The 17959-nt window shown below is 35.4% G+C and overlaps 1 protein-coding gene across 4 annotated transcripts in view; it reads right to left on the minus strand.

The window, feature by feature from the left end:
* Positions 1-17959, minus strand: part of CNBD1 (cyclic nucleotide binding domain containing 1) — a 467325-nt gene that overhangs the window by 105977 nt on the left and 343389 nt on the right. For 3 of the 4 annotated variants that reach the window (XM_020915691.2, XM_020915693.2, XM_020915697.2), the window contains 2 exons: positions 10156-10265; positions 7632-7782 (listed from right to left, as the gene is read on the minus strand). The exons of the other annotated variant lie outside the window; for it this stretch is intronic. In XM_020915691.2, coding sequence (XP_020771350.2) covers positions 7632-7782; positions 10156-10265 — 261 coding nt within the window. The remainder of the gene's footprint in view (positions 1-7631; positions 7783-10155; positions 10266-17959) is intronic. 4 annotated transcript variants of the gene reach the window in all.

Genomic DNA, 17959 nt, shown 5'->3' on the forward strand with positions numbered 1-17959 from the left:
CTTGAAAGCTGGTTTCCAAGATGTACTCTGAACTTTAGACAAACGTCCTCAGTTATATATTTCACTTTTTGTAAGTTTCCTATTTCTCCTGTATAAATTGAGAAGCTTAGTTAAGAGCATGGGCTTTGTACAGAACTGGGCCTGAATTCTGGCTCCATCACTACAAATTCCCGTTTATTTGTGCAAGTGTCTTCTGCTTTATAAGCATTAGTTTCATCTTTTGTAAAATTTGTTTAATAAGTTTAACTCAAAGGATTGATGTTAGCTTTAATGAAATAATGCAAATAAAGCAATTTAATTCAGTAAAGAATCACTAATGTTAGCTCTTTTGATTACCCAATATTCAGATTTCTAGTAAAATTTCCAAATATGAGTATGCAAGTCTGAATGTGTATCTGATGCTTTTTTAAGTGCTTTCAGCTGGGTCAGGATATTTCTAGAAAGTAACTATTGTTATACCAAGTTTTACCATTAAAACATTGGAATCTAGGGGTTAGGGTAATTTCTTACAACCACAATTCACAGAAGATGATGCGTTTAGTCATTCAGTCTTGTCCAACTTTTTATGACCCCATGGGCCCCATGGACTATAGCCTGCCAGGCTCCTCTATCCATGGGATTCTCCAGCACGAATATTGGAGTGGGTAGCCTTTCCTTTCTCCAGGGGATCTTCCCAACCCAGGGGTCAAACCCAGGTCTCTCTCATTGCAAGCAGCTTCTTTACCATTTGACCCACCATAGAAGCTGCACAGAAGATGACAGAATATACATTAGCACACTGAACTTTTATCTGAAACACTCGTGATATTCTCACCATAGCACACTGTCTTCATCAAAGGAGAAAACTAATGAAGTGGTTTGTATATAGGTAATTATGCCCCCAGCAATGTGGCAGCAGTATTCTAATGTGCCCTTCATGATTATGGAATGACTTCCATGATTATGTTATATTATAAATCAGAGACATTTCACAGAAAAATGTAAGACTACTAACAAGTTGACCTTCTTCTAGAGAGCTTACCTGGATGAACCTAGCAAGATCACCCACAGAATGAGCAGTTGGTAGAGAAAAGAAATTTGAATGACTCAGTGTGAGATATTGGATGGGAGTTTTTCGTCGCTGAGGTGGAGAGGGCTTGTGAATGGGGCAGCCTCTGGTGGCTGAGGATTCCCCAGCTGACAAGTGGCAAGAAAACAAGGAAGAAGCATGTAGCAAGCCCATCAATACTGCATCGAATTTGGATACGTGCTTCTTATCAAGTTAGATCCTTTAAGGCCTCAGTTGAGAATATTTGGAAACTAAAAATAAATTTTAGCCTGTTTAATGACTTAGGAGTATGCATAAAATCATTAGAGTTGTTTTTAAAGTGAGAGTGAAGTCGCACAGTCATGTCCAACTCTTTTGCGACCCCATGGACTGTGGCCCACCAGGCTCCTCTGTCCGTGGGATTTTCCAGGCAAGAGTACTGGAGTGGGTTGCCTTTTCCTTCTCCAGGAGATCTTCCCAACCCAGGGATTGAACCTGGGTCTCCTGCATTGTAGGCAGACGCTTTACCGTCAGCCACCGGGGAAGTCCAGGGGCAGGAGAAAATCTCCTCTCACTGAAAAAGTGTCAAAGAATGTGGAAGACACTGCACAGTTGCTTTGTGAATGCAAAGTTGAACTTGTTCAATAAACCGGTTCTTTCTTTTGTGTATACAGTAGTTTGTGGTTATATTTTAATAGAAGTACCCCAAAACCCAGAGTAACATTTTAACTTTTTCTGCAAGGAGAATGCAAAATGGTTATAGTTAAATTTTTTAAACTAATGTGTCCAAATTGTGAAAGATCATTTTCACTAATAACAAATAGTCCTACTGACAAGTATACCTTCTTGTTGAGAGACATAGCAGAAAAATGCAAACACAGACCCTTTGGATCACTGACTACATAACTCGTCAAGGATCACATCTATGGTAGAACAGCATTTAGTGGAACAACAAGTAGCTTCATGTGTGGTATCGAGTAGAGCGTCAGCACGATTAAAATTGAGAACAGAGTATTATAAATCTTTCTGCTTCTTTTCTTATAATAGACTTGTCAACTCTGTCATCCCCAAAGCCATAAACTGAAACGGTTTGATATTTTCTTTATGAAACAAATTATTGAAAAATACCCAAGCAAAACATTGACTTCTTTATGCAAAATAAACAAAAACTTTATGAAATTTATCAGTAGCTAATACAATATAAATCATTAAAATTCCAAGGTCAACATTCTTTTCTGATTAATGTTATCATTTATTCATATATATAATGTGTAAGATCTGTGATATTTCATAAAATAAACTTAATTTCCCAACTATGAACTACTTCTACATGTCTGCAAAATGTTTAAAATATTTGACTGGTTTTTATCATTAACAATATATTTTTCTTCAATATGTTTATGAAATTCCTAGTGAAATTTTACTCCATTAGTTTCTGAGAAAGAGTTACATGAAATATATTACTTTCACACAAAACTTTGCCCAAAATAAAACAAAAATTAACCTCAAATTAATTTACATTTCTTCACTGACATTATTGGTAATGAGTAAATAGGATTTCAAGACAAAAATTATTGTGTCATACCTTATTTTCAACTGGGAAATGTATATTTACACAACAATTTTCTCATCAAACAGAAACAAAAAGCAAAGAGGACAGGAAAGTATAGTTACTGTAGCAAATCATTCAAGTCTAAGCTCTTCTGGTTAACTTTGTTACCAAGGAGACACTTGGTTATAACTTGTCTCAGCAGAGAGGAGAAATACCAAAGGTGTTGGGATGGAGATCTTTTCAATAAGAATATATTCATTGCTTCTAAAACATCTGAAAGATCTATCTATGGTAAAATAAAAAATCTGGTTTCCTAGGTTTTTGATTAAAATAATTATTATCAGAGATAAAAGTCTTTCAATATTATTCCTGTTAAAAAAACAAACAAAAATGTTCAGATAGTGTGTACTGATGACATCTTGAAATTGAAATTTTCCTTTTAGAAAAGCCCATTTAAATCCATAGCTGTCTCTTAGTTTTTCAGTTATTTATGGTTGATCAAAATATAATTAATAACAGTTACAATCCATTTTTTATATGAAAGCAATTATTTCTCATTACAAAAGTAGTATACTTGTTTTAATGGTATGATGAGAATTTCAGATATCAATAAAATTAAGGTAGCTGGTATGTATAATTTTAATCTAAATGACTTGAGATATAAATTCTGCATCTGAGCAAAGATATATTACCTTAATAAAAATAGTAATCAGATAAGCTAAATTCTCAGTGTCATTATTTAAGAAAATATATACTTATATTACTTAAACTTAATAATCTTGTTCTCAGTTTTTTTAGATGCTTAAGGTAACACCTGAGAAGAATGTACATAGATTACAAAACAAGTAATCTGCTATTTTCCAAAAGTTAGCAATCTAAATGAAAAAAAAAATCATACTTTAAGTCCATTTAAATAATGTCCAATTAATTACTGAACCTTTTCCTCTACGATTATATACAGTTATATATATAATTCTCCCGATATAATAGTTAGCATTTATGCACTCTTTTATGTTTCTTGAATTCTGTTCTACTTATCCCAGGTAAAAGTACAGTGACTGCACTGCTTCCTTTAGGTATTTGCTAAATATCGTTAATAAACTGGATCATTTAAGTAATATTGGTTCTTTGACATAATTTATATGGGAGCAAATATATACCTGAGATTGGTTCTTTAACATAATTTATATGGGAGCAAATATATACCTGAGAAAATGTTTTCTTCTCATATGTGGATTATGTTGCAATCTATCAAAGATTGTTAAATACAGTAAATTTGGAGAGGAATTGTAAAATGCATTATTGGAAAACTAAATGTTTAATTAGTCACACAACATGTCAATAGGTTTATAACATCAGTTCCAAATGAACAAATACATGGAATTTAAAAATATGAACAACACTCACAGAAACACAAGTAAAACTTAAACTATGACATCTATTTGAATTTTAGTTTGCCAAATGACAAAGATGATTCTGATACATGCTTGAAAGAAGGACTTTCATGTGTGACATGTTGCTTAATGCAAAAGAGTCCAAAGTGTATTTACCTTGCATTAGTTAACAAATTAGTACATGAAAAATCTAGCCTATGTCAAGTGAGACTATTGTAAATATAATTAGTAGTTAGTACATATTCTTAAGTGACATGTACCTTGAGAGGTTTGGTAGTTGAATGTCATAGAAGGAAAGAATTAATCAATGCAATTTCAAACGGATACCTACTAAAAGTGGACACATGACTTTGAAGCTAAACAAAATCAGAGTTAAAAAGGTAGAGGATACATATTCTCTAAGAAACATTAAAAAAAAAAAAACCTTGAAACTCAGAAAAGAGAATTCAGACAAATCATATATAAATAATAGAAAAAATTTCTAATTGAGCTTATTTAAAGTAAATATCTCACCTTTGTTAATTTCTATAAGTTTCTAGATCTTTTAATCAATGTTATCATTTATATTTCAAATTCAAGTGCGTATCCTATTTGAATATATAGTATTCGGAGGGTCAATCACACATGACTGGATGATTATTCTTCCAATACCTCTAGAGCTCTAAAATTTCAGCATCACTAATTATTAGAGAAATATAAACTATAGTAACATATCACCTCACAAGGTCAGAATGGCCATCATCAAAAAAATGTATAAACAATAAAATCTGGAGTCTGTAGAGAAAAGGGAAACTTCCCACACTGTTGGTGGGAGTGGATAGCCATTAAGAACAATATAGGGTGTCCTCTAAAAAATTAAAAATAAAATTACTACATGACCCAGCATCCCCACTCCTAGGGATATAGCCAGAGAAAACCGTAATTCAGAAGTATATATACACCCCAATGTTCACTACAGCACTACTTACAAGAGCCAGATCATGGGACCAACCTAAATGTCCATTGAAAGAGGAATGGGTGAAGAAGGTGTGGCACGTATATACAATGGAGTATTACTCAGCCGTAAAAATGAACAAAGTTCTGCCTTTTACAGCAACATGGATGCACTTAAGATATTGTCACACTGATTGAAGCAAATCAGATAAAGAAAGATAAATGTCACACCTCTTTAACAAGTGGTGCTGGGAAAACTGGTAAACCACCTATAAAAGAATGAAACTAGAACACTTTCTAACACCATACACAAAAATAAACTCAAAATGGATTAAAGATCTAAATGTAAGACCAGAAACTATAAAACCCCTAGAGGAGAACATAGGCAAAACACTCTCCGACATAAATCACAGCAGGATCCTCTATGACCCACATCCCAGAATTTTAGAAACAAAAGCAAAAATAAACAAATGGGACCTAATGAAACTTAAAAGCTTTTGCACAACAAAGGAAACTATAAGCAAGGTGAAAAGACAGCCCTCAGATTGGGAGAAAATAATAGCAAATGAAGCAACAGACAAAGGATTAATCTCAAAAATATACAAGCAACTCCTGCAGCTCAATTCCAGAAAAATAAATGACCCAATCAAAAAATGGGCCAAGGAACTGGGCAGACATTTCTCCAAGGAAGACATACGGATGGCAAAAAAACACATGAAAAGATGCTCAACATCACTCATTATCAGAGAAATGCAAATCAAAACCACAATGAGGTACCATTATACGCCAGTCAGGATGGCTGCTATCCAAAAGTCTACAAGCAATAAATACTGGAGAGGGTGTGGAGAAAAGGGAACCCTCTTACACTGTTGGTGGGAATGCAAATTAGTACAGCCGCTATGGAGAACAGTGTGGAGATTTCTTAAAAAGCTGGAAATAGAACTGCCATATGACCCAGCAATCCCACTTCTGGGCATACACACCGAGGAAACCAGATCCGAAAGAGACACGTGCACCCCAGTGTTCATCTCAGCACTGTTTATAATAGCCAGGACATGGAAGCAACCCAGATGCCCATCAGCAGACGAATGGATGAGGAAGCTGTGGTACATATACACCATGGAATATTACTCAGCCATTAAAAAGAATTCATTTGAATCAGTTCTAATGAGATGGGTGAAACTGGAGCCCATTATACAGAGCGAAGTAAGCCAGAAAGATAAAGACCATTACAGTATACTAACACATATATATGGAATTTAGAAAGATGGTAACGATAACCCTATATGCAAAAAAGAAAAAGAGACTCAGATGTATAGAACAGACTTGTGGACTCTGTGGGAGAAGGCGAGGGTGGGATGTTTCAAGAGAACAGCATCGAAACATGTATATCTAGGGTGAAACAGATCACCAGCCCAGGTTGGATGCATGAGACAAGTGCTCGGGCCTGGTGCACTGGGAAGACCCAGAGGGATCGGGTGGAGAGGGAGGTGGGAGGGGGGACTGGGATGGGGAATACATGTAAATCCATGGCTAATTCACATCAATGTATGACAAAAACCACTGCAATGTTGTAAAGTAATTAGCCTCCAACTAATAAAAATAAATGGAAAAAAAAAAGAAAGATAAATGTCACATGATATTACTTAAACGTGGAATCTAAGTAAAAGTGGTATAAATAAACTTATTTACAAAACAGAAGTATGGTCACAAATGTAGAAAACTTTTGGTTACCAGGGAATAAAGAGGGATAAACTGGGAGATTGGGGTTGACATCTACACTTTGGTATATAGTAATAAAATGGACAAGTAATAAGAAACTGCTATATAGCACAGAGGACTCTATTCAATACTCTGTAATGGGCTGTATGGGAAAAGAATCTAAAAGGGAAAAAAAAAATAATTGGATGTATGTATATGGACAACTGATTCACTTTGCTTTGTTGTACACCTGAAATGAGCAGAACACTGTAAATCAGCAAATGCCAATAAAAATATTAAAAAATTAAAGTTAAAAGTTTAAATACTGCAAGCCATGGATTTCCATATGTATTTGATTTAGATTATATATTGGAGGATAGTACAAAATTGACACGAACAAGAAACAAAGAAGTGATGGTTTAAAAAAAACCTAGAAAGGGAGGAAATGTTGCTATTAATGATAGCGGGAATTAACAAAGAGACTTTAGTAATTTACAATCCAAGTCTTTTAAAATACTGCTGCTGCTGCTGCTGCTGAGTCGCTGCAGTCGTGTCCGACTCTGTGCGACCCCACAGACGGCAGCCCACCAGGCTCCCCCGTCCCTGGGATTCTCCAGGCAAGAACACTGGAGTGGGTTGCCATTCCCTTCTCCAGTGCATGAAAGTGAAAAGTGAAAGTGAAGTCGCTCAGTCGTGTCCAACTGGTAGCGACCCCATGGACTGCAGCCTACCAGGCTCCTCCGTCCATGGGATTTTCCAGGCAAGAGTTCTGGAGTGGAGTGCCATTGCCTTCTCCTTAAAATATTGCTAATATATTCTAAAAGTAGCACAATTAATTCAGATAAACTATGAAGCTATAAATGGGATTATATATATATATAAGTATGTTTTCTCTGTAAATAACACACAAACACCCATACTGACCTGAGTATCCTAATTTGTCTGTGAAATACAACTACTCTTATCAAAAACTTATCGAATAGAATGGCAGAATAGTTTAAATAAAAGGCATTTATGTATTTACCATGTAGGTCCTTATCTTCAATAATTGCCATCTCAACATCTTTTCCAGTAACTACTGTGCATGTGAAAGGAACTTGAAGAAGAACACTTATCTCACCAAAAGACTCCTTCTCATTAAGTCTACCCATATAAACGAGTTTCTGAATTTTTTTCTGTAATAGATACAGATAATGTTTAATGAAATCACTTTCATGTAATGGATAAACATTATTACTACTAGAAATGTACTGTTCATATATCATTTGGGTATATGGTATTTAAAATAAATTAGCATTTTCATGCAAATCAAGAGGACACTTATTTATAAATATACTTAAATTTTTATTAGAAAAATAGTAGATTGATAAGAGAACTTCAGCATATCTAAAATAACTGAAAGCACTGTAGTTTAGTGATCTACAAATTAAGTGTTTTAATCCACCAAGATGTTTATGAAACCTTGAACTAAGTCCATTTTTGAACATTGTAGGATACCATTTAGCAATCATAACTTAGTATACTTAGTTTGTATGAGTAACTCTTTGAGACCCCATGGACTGCAGTATGCCAGGCTTAATGTATGTCAAAAACCATCACAATATTGTAAAGTAATTATCTTCTAATTAAAAAAACTCAAATATATAAAAAAAAGATTATTTCAATTCATCCTATCTGCTGATCATCAGTTCAGTTCAGTTCAGTTCAATGACTCAGTCAGGCCCAACTCTTTGCAACCCTGTGAACTTCAGCAGGCCAGGCTTCCCAGTCCATCACCAACTCCAGGAGCTTCCTCAAACTCATGTCCATCGAGTCGGTGATTCCACCTAACCATCTCGTCCTCTGTCATCTCCTTTTCCTCCCACCTTCTATCTTTCCCAGCATCAGGGTCTCTTCCAATCAGTCAGTTCTTCAAATCAGGTGGCCAAAGTATTAGACTTTCAGTTTCAGCATCAGTCCTTCCAATGAATATTCAGGACCGATTTCCTTTAGGATGGACTGGTTGGATCTCCTTGCAGTCCAAGGGACTCTCAAGAGTCTTCTCCAACACCACAGTTCAAAAGCATCAATTTTTTGGCTCTCAGCTTTCTTTATGGTCCAACTCTCACATCTATACATGACCATGGGAAAAACACAGCTTTGACTAGGTGGACCTTTGTTAGCAAAGTAACGTCCCTGTTTTTTAATATGCTGTCTAGGTTGGGCATAGCTTTTCCTCCAAGGAGCAAGTGGGTTTTTTTTTTGTTTTGTTTTGTTTTATTTCATGGCTGAGGTCACCATCTGCAGTGATTTTGGAGCCCAAGAAAATAAAGCCTGTCACTGTTTCCATTGTTTGCCCATCTACTTGCCATAAAGTGATGGGACCGGATGTCATGATCTTTTTTGAATGTTCAGTTTTAAGCCAGGTTTTTCACTCTCCTCTTTCACCTTCATCAAGAAGTTCTTTAATTCCTTTTTTTGCTTTCTGCCATAAGGGTGGTGTCATCTGCATATCTGAGGTTATTGATATTTCTCCCAGCAATCTTGACTCCAGCTTTGCTTCACCCCAGCATTTCACGTGATGTACTCTGAATATAAGTTAAATAAGCAGGGTGACAATATACACCTTGATGTACTTGATGTACTCCTTTTCCAATTTGGAACCAGTCCATTGTTCCAGGTCCAGTTCTAACTGTTGCTTCTTGATCTACATACAGGTTTCTCAGCATGCCAGTAAGGTGGTCTGGTATTCCCATCTCTTTGAGAATTTTGCACAGTTTATTGTGATTGACATAGTCAAAAGCTTTAGCATAGTCAATGAAGCAGATGTAGATGATTTTTCTGGATTTCCCTTGTTTTTGCTATGATCCAATGGATGTTGGCAGTTTGATCTCTGATTCCTCTGCCTTTTCTAAATCCACTTTGAACTAGAACTTGTCTATTCTAGAACTTCATAAAACTGAAATCATACAGAATGCATTCCTCTGAGTTTCACTTTTTTGCCCAACCTAATGCTCCCAGATTCATCCATATTCTTGTGTGCATCAGAGATTCTTTTTGTTGAGGCATGATATTCCAATGAAGGAATATACCACAATGTTTCTATTCATTTAACTGTCAATGGGCATTTAGATTATTACTTATTTTTTGACATATGAAGATTCACATAAGTCTTTTGGTAAATGTATATTTTATTTCTCTTGAGTAAATATTTAGAGTGGAATTTCTGGGTTATATGTTAAGTATAGTTTAACCAATCTGATATGCTTGTAAAAGTACTTTGTTGTGGTTTTAATTTGCGTTTCTTTGATAAATAATGTCAAGCATCTTTTAATGAGTTTCTAGGTCATTTCTAAGTCTTACCACTCAACATATCTTACAACTTATTTTACATATTATAGCTCAGTAACAAGAATAAAATAAATGCAATGAAAATTCGTTTAAAAAAAACTGAACAGCTGTTTCACAAAACAAGACAGATAATAAATGACCAATAAACACAAGAAAAACATATTCAATAGCTCCTATTTATTAATCAATTAAAAAGAATACGTAGGTTTAAAACTTACCACTTTTCTTGACTGTGGTTTTGAAAGTCCTATGATATTTCTATAAATTTTACAATATCCAGAATTAATATAAGCCACAAAAGAAATTATATTTCCACTTTCCACGATCACTGTAAACAAAAGAGATAATTCACCATTTCACATAATTTTCTAGAAGATATTATTCTAGTTACTAGGACAATAAAAGTTGGCATGTTTAATTCAACAACTATTAATAGTAAACTTCTTAATGAATGACAGTATACAGGCAATGCTTGTTATATGAAAAATTTATGCTGGATATTTATACCAGCACCAAAATAGAAATAAACATGGACAAGAATTTGGAATGGTGTGCTAGTAAACTGTGTGGTGGAGGAGAGGAAGAGGAGTTTGGGGCAAGGCCCAAACTGTAGCATTGGATGATTTTCATTGTGCAGATATTGATGCCATGACTTGTTTCAAACTGCCAGTGATTTAACAACTGTCTCAAAGAATCAGAAAAATCTCTGAATATTTAACATTTAGAGCTTCAGAGCTCAAAGTGTATAATAAAAAAAGGAAGTAAAAGGTTATTTGTCACATGTCATTTATTTTGCTTAAATAAAATTTTATGTAACTCTTCTACTGTTTCATACATTGTCTCTTAAATAACATTATAAAGTTATCTTCAAACATCAAAGCATAATACAGCCATGCTGCTGCTGCTGCTGAGTCGCTTCAGTCGTGTCCGACTCTGTGCGACCCCATAGACGGCAGCCCACCAGGCTCCCCTGTCCCTGGGAGTCTCCAGGCAAGAACACTGGAGTGGGCTGCCATTTCCTTCTCCAATGCATGAAAGTGAAAAGTGAAAGTGAAGTCGCTCAGTCGTGTCCGACTAGTAGCGACCCCAAGAACTGCAGCCCACCAGGCTCCTCCGTCCATGGGATTTTCCAGACAAGAGTGCTGGAGTGGGGTGCCATATGGGCTTATGTGTAAACTGTATAGACATGGTAATGTTTTCATAGACACAACAATTTAAAAACGTAAAGAGTAGCCTTTTGCCAAAATATGATATGATAGCAGACATTGTTTTACTTCTTTTAATCAATCAATAGGACATAAAGAAAAGCACAGTCTTCTGGCAATGTAATAGGTAAGAGAAGGATACACTTAAGCAGATACTAAAGAAGCCCACTATTCTTAACTTTTTGAGCAGCACTCTTGTAAATCTTTTCTTGAAAGTCAAGCCTTATACAGAATGTAGAGCAGCAGGCATAATATCAAAGTGAATAGAGATCAATTTGTCTTTGTATTAAAGGCAAGGCAACAACAGAAAAGCTGAACCTGCAGTAAAACCTATGAGGCAACCTCCCTCCTTAGAGGGAACAGTTGCTTCCTGAGTAATTGTTAATAGTCTCTATACTAATCATAGAAAGTGTTTATCTTAATGAAGACAACACAGCAAAACCCTTTTCATCTAAGTAAGCAGGCTGAATTTAATGACATTACAAAAAAGTATATCTCATTACACTTAAATAAGAAATTTTAGATCCTTTTTGACTAGGAAAAGAATTGCACCTACTGCCTGTAGAGTTAACACAACTCTCTCGTGTTTCTTAATTTTAACTGTTCAGCCTTTGATCCTGCTTCCCACTGCAAAGATCTTACGCCAGTGATGTCAAGATAAATGTTGTCATGTCCATACCTTTTCCTCTTGAGTTACACAGAAAATGATGAACAACATAGAAAGATCCAAAGGATTATAAAACAATTTTAAGTGGAAATATTTAGTCATGGACTACATAGGATAAATTTTATTCATTGTTATTTAAAGGTAATAGTCAAGAAATAAATCTTATTTGTATTTCAAACTTAGGCTTTAAAGAGCCCCATCAAAACTCACACTCATACTCTAAAACCTGAAGTTATTAGATCATTATGAAAACAGCAAACCTGATTTTATCTTAAAGGTAAATAAGAAAGGGAAGAAAAGCAAAAGGGTTCATAGAGAGTGAGCAACAGGTATCGTTCTTTTCCTTCTTGTTGTTTATTATATACCAAGAAATAGTAAAAAAAGAAAAAAACTAATAAAATAATTTTATCCCAATTTTCAGGTCAGTTAGAAGTCATGATAAGAAAGATAATTCCCAACTGGCTATTAGAATCAGCACTGGAACAGTTAAGGTCTCAGTTTAAATGGGAACTAGTGATAAGAAAGATTGTTAAAGGACACCTTCTTAATTAAGATAAGCCATTAGCTTATCTTAATTAGCCTAACAGATGAAAACACAGTTTTGTATCACAGTACCAGTAAGACTGATGCACCTCTAAGAGCAGAACACACATTAGCTTAATGGATACCAGTTCCTGTAAAACTAGATTACTAGGAAAAGAACAATATTAACGAAACAAATGCTAGCAAGTGCTACTTCTGAACTTTACTTTCAATTTGGGGAAATATTTTTGAACATGTTTTCCTTATGAATATATTTTTTGCTGTTGCAATGTTGCTAAGAAAAATCTTGGTTAGAAACGACTTTGTGTTTACAAATGCTGAGTATTTCTGTAAGGGTCCACACTAATGAAACTTTCAGTTCAGTTCAGTTTAGTCGCTCAGTCGTGTCCGACTCTTTGCGACCCCATGAATTGCAGCACGCCAGGCCTCCCTGTCCATCACCAACTCCCGGAGTTTACTCAAACTCATGCCCATTGAGTCGGTGATGCCATCCAGCCATCTCATCCTCTGTCGTCCCCTTCTCCTGCCCCCAATCCCTCCCAGCATCAGGGTCTTTTCCAATGAGTCAACTCTTCGCATCAGGTGGCCAAAGTACTGGAGTTTCAACTTCAGCATCAGTCCTCTAATGAACACCCAGGACCGATCTCCTTTAGGATAGGCTGGTTGGATCTCCTTGCAGTCCAAGGGACTCTCAAGAGTCTTTTCCAACACCACAGTTCAAAAGCATCAATTCTTCAGCACTCAGCTTTCTTCACAGTTCAACTCTCACATTCATACATGATCACTGGAAAAACCATAGCCTTGACTAGATGGACCTTTGTTGGCAAAGTAATGTCTCTGCTTTTTTTTTTTTCATTTATTTTTATTAGTCAGAGGCTAATTACTTTACAATATTGTAGTGGTTTTTGCCATACATTGACATGAATCAACCATGAATTTACATGTATTCCCCATTCTGATCCCCCCTCCTACATCCCTCCCCATCCCATCCCTCTGGGTCTTCCTAGTGCACAATAACAATAACCCTATATGCAGGATAGAAAAAGAGATACAGATGTATAGAACAGGCTTTTGGATTCTGTGGGAGAAGGCGAGGGTGGGATGATCTGAGAGAATAGCATTGAAACATGTATGTTATCAAGTGTGAAATAGATCACCAGCCCAGGTTGGATGCATGTCTCTGCTTTTTAATATACTATCTAGGTTGGTCATAACTTTCCTTCCAAGGACTAAGCCTCTTTTAATTTCATGGCTGCAATCACTATCTGCAGTGACTTTGGAGCCCCAAAAAATAAAGTCTGACACTGTTTCCACTGTTTCCCCATCTATTTCCCATGAAGTGATGGGACCAAATGCCATGATCTTAGTTTTCTGAATGTTGAAATTTAAGCCAACTTTTTCACTCTCCTCTTTCACTTTCATCAAAAGGCTTTTTAGTTCCTCTTCACTTTCTGCCATAAGGATGGTGTCATCTGCATATCTTTAACCAATATTAAACACTACCTCTTTATTATTTGAAAATCTATATTTATATTCATTTAAGAATATTTATAGCTAAGTGGAACCAAATATTGAATAGAAATATGTGTCAGAAATATTGATCGCTGACTAATTTCCTAGTATACTAAAACTTCTGAAATCACAGCAGGTTAAAATAGGTCATTTTTCTAAAGTATTAGCATTATATGTAAAATTCTCTCATGCAAGTTAAGTCCTTTTCACTTTACATAGAAATAAAAATAAGTGAGCATTTCTCTAATCTCACAAGTATGAGATTTTTTTGGGGGGGGAGGTTATATTAATTATTGATAGAGGAAATCCAGAGAAATATGGGTGGAAGAAATTTAAATTTTGAACATACCTCAGAAACTATTCCAAGAAAAGAATTTGTGGGCTTAGTCACTCAGTTGTGCCCGACTCTTTGCGACCCCAGGGACTATAGCCCACCAGGATCCTCTGTCCATGGGGATTCTCCAGGTAAGAGTACTGGAGTGGGTTGCCATGACCTCCTCCAGAGGATCTTTCCAACCTAGGGGTCAAACCCAGGTCTCCTGCATTGCAGGCAGATTCTTTACCATCTGAGCCACCAGGGAAGCCTCTCCAAGAAAATTAACTAATACAATACATTTATAGAATCATTTCACAGAAAGTAACAGAATATGATTGGTTGCTCATTAAAAATTAAGACAGATGAAGAAGGTCCAGACCTGATGTTGGATTCCCCGAACCCTCTCTCTTCCACATTCTTGCTCCTTTTTCCCTTTTCCTCCCATTCCACGCTCCAAGGTAGGACTAATATTGTTAGTTAGAAATTTTTACTGATGCTGAAGCTCAAATTCCAATACTTTGGCCACCTCATGCGAAGAACTGACTAATTGGAAAAAACCCTGATGCTGGGAAAGATTGAAGGCAGGAGGAGAAGGGGACGACGGAGCATGAGATGGTTGGATAGCATCACTGACTCGATAGGCATGAGTTTGAGCAAGCTCCAGGAGTTGGTGATGGACAGGGAGGACTGGCGTGCTGCAGTCCATGGGGTCACAAAGAGTCGGACACGACTGAGCGACTGAACTGAGCTGAGAGCCTTTTACAGGTCAGGGCAGGAGAGATTATGGGGATCTGATGCCCAGCCAGATAGCCAGGACACACTCACAACATCTTCATTCGGATTTCCCCCTCAGTGAAGTCTACCGCGATAGACGGTACTACAGTTTAGCTCACTCTTTCCCAGCTCTCTCACCCTATTCTCTTTTTCCTCGTGGTTTTATTATCATCTAACATACTAGTTCACTCATTTATTTCTTGTGCTTGTTGGGTATTATGTCCTCTAACCACTAGGATGCAAGCTCCATCAAGACAAGGATCTTCATTTCTATCTTTCATTCATGCACGTACTTGCAAATAGCCATTCAATAAATATTTGATGGGCAAAGGCAACATCTCAATACTGAACTGCAGTCTTCTCAGAGTTAATTGAGCGCAGGAGGAAACTCACTGGATGGTCCCTTAGGTTCTTATGAAACCAAGCTGCATGACTGAAAGTTCTGGATGGAATGTTTTCAAGTATATGAGGTGGTGTTAGGCAAAAACAAGCAGACAAAAATGCCAGTCTCAAAAGCCAGAAACAAAAAGAGAGTGCAGTCACAGGATTAAGAAAGCCCTAGAACCAGTGGCAAAGTGTCTGAGAGATCAAACATGCACATCCTCCTTCATAAAATCCCCAAGAGCAATATTCTTGTGGAGTGAACTGGAAAAAATCCCACCTTACAGAGAGACTTACTGAAGATATTTTCCTCCCTTAGTTGTGGTACTACTTGATGAAAAAGAGAAGAGAAAATCTCTCTGAAAATTATTAAGCATAGCTCATGGTATTGGGAGTAATGTCTACACTGCCTATAAGGTACCAAACATCTATTTTTAAATTATAAAGTTTTTTTGCAACTCTATATCCCAAGGAAAAAATTCTTTCTGGATAAATTCATGTATGTCCAGGCTTCAAAAGAGTCCCACAGATATGAAGATACTATTTGAGGGAAATTGAGACCTTAATAAAATATGTATTACTAGATATATTAGCCAACCAGCATCATTAATTGTAGCCACCATACTATTATAAACATAACTATATATATATATATATATACACACACACACATATATTATGAACATAACTATACATATATTTAAGTCATGGTTCCTATTATCTTACATAACTATTGTTTCTTATATGAACTATGAACTGTTGACTTAAGAAATGGAAACATTGCTATTGATCTAATAAAAGAGAAAGCTTTGAAGAAAGGACTAACATTTAACTGAAGGTTAATTACATTTATGGTTCCACAGTCAGAGTAAATCAAGTTTAATAATTATCAAACTTAGAATTTTTATTCCACAAAGGTAGTCATAAGTAAGCAAATATGGGTCAAGTGCCATAATATTTCTTTCTATGCAGCAGGGGTTGATCATTAAAGAATTTAGGTGACATTACCAATGATTGACTATATACTAAGCAAACAAACATTTTTTTAAATTTCTCAAATAACATAAAAAGTGTAAATTGCCATCTTCCAAAAATATTTCCGACTCATGGATACCATTATTCTTTCTTTTGCCCAGCACTGTGATGAATTTTGTTGCAAGTGTGTGTGTGTGTGAGTGTGTGTGTGAGTGTGGGTGGACACGCACACATGCTTGTGTTTAGCTTGACATTTAGAATCGAATTCTATTTTCAACTGAAATGGCAAAATGATCTTATTTCATAGAGTTCTTCAGAGGACTGAAGAGTTAATCTAAATTAATCTACAAGAAAGAGTACTTTATAAATATCAGTAAATTAATAGAAGAAAATTATTTTTGTATTAAAGTTTCTTCACTTTCACCTGACAATCATATTAATATATTTCAACCATAAATTATAATCATTATAACTGTCCATTTAACAAGGATACACTGATTAGCAACTTCATTCTGACACTACATAATCATCTACATTGATTTCAGTTAAATTACTTAAGCAATATTATACTAGAGATGAATAATCATGTACTAAATGGACTGGTCAAGAAAGAACATGAATAGTATGATGCATTTATAATTTGTACCTAGGTATCATTTATACCTAGATGATAATTAAATTTATTCATTGCTTGAAATAATGATTTACCTCATTAACTTCACAATAATTAATGTATTTCAAGATATATTCCACTTTGTATATCTTAATGTAATCTGGACCAGTGTAGGTAAACCAAGTAAAGAAAATTTATTTTATTACATTTCTTCAGAACATTGGTCATTTATACCCAAATGAGTTCAATCACTTTATATGATATTTATGCAAAAGTACATTTCATTATAACTACTGATGATCCAGCTTCATTTTTGTATACACTATTTTGATGAGAAAAAAGTGCAAAGTTGTTATTTTTAAGATTTTTCAAACAACTTTAAAAAATGTGATAAATCCTATTTTCAATTTTAAATGGAATATTATTTTTATAATTAGTTTTATAATTTTTCGTTAATCCTTTTTTACAATATCATTTGTTGATTCCTCTGAAACTATTGTTTTCCTCTTAATCACATTACTTTCACATGTTAAAGAACTCAAAATAAATTGCATACTCAATATAAATTGCATACCCTTACCTATTATTGCTATTTCTAGTTTCAAGTTAATAATTGGGTTTCCTTGGTGGCTCAAAGGGTAAAGAATCCACCTGCAATGCAGGAGACCTGGGTTCCATCTCTGAGTTGGGAAGATCCTTGAAGGAGGGAAAGGTTACCCATGCCAGTATTATTACCTGGGGAATTCCAAGGACAGAGGAGCTGGCAGGTTACAGTTCCTTTCCATCTTAAATAATTTCTCTCACACACTGTCAGGTTAAATAGCTTATTGAGCTTTCTCCCATGTGTGCAGATTATTTTCTAATAGTTTCATCAAAGTTTCCTTTTTTATTTTATCAAATATATTCAATATACCCAAAACTTAACTCTTACCCTATGCCATGTTTGAATTTTAGAACTGGTAGGGCTTGATTAATACATTCTAACATGATAAATTAACAAATTTGTTTTTCTAATAACATTTTCATTTTATTCTCC

Source organism: Odocoileus virginianus, chromosome 15 (assembly GCF_023699985.2).
Source record: "Odocoileus virginianus isolate 20LAN1187 ecotype Illinois chromosome 15, Ovbor_1.2, whole genome shotgun sequence".
Lineage (NCBI taxonomy): Eukaryota > Metazoa > Chordata > Mammalia > Artiodactyla > Cervidae > Odocoileus > Odocoileus virginianus.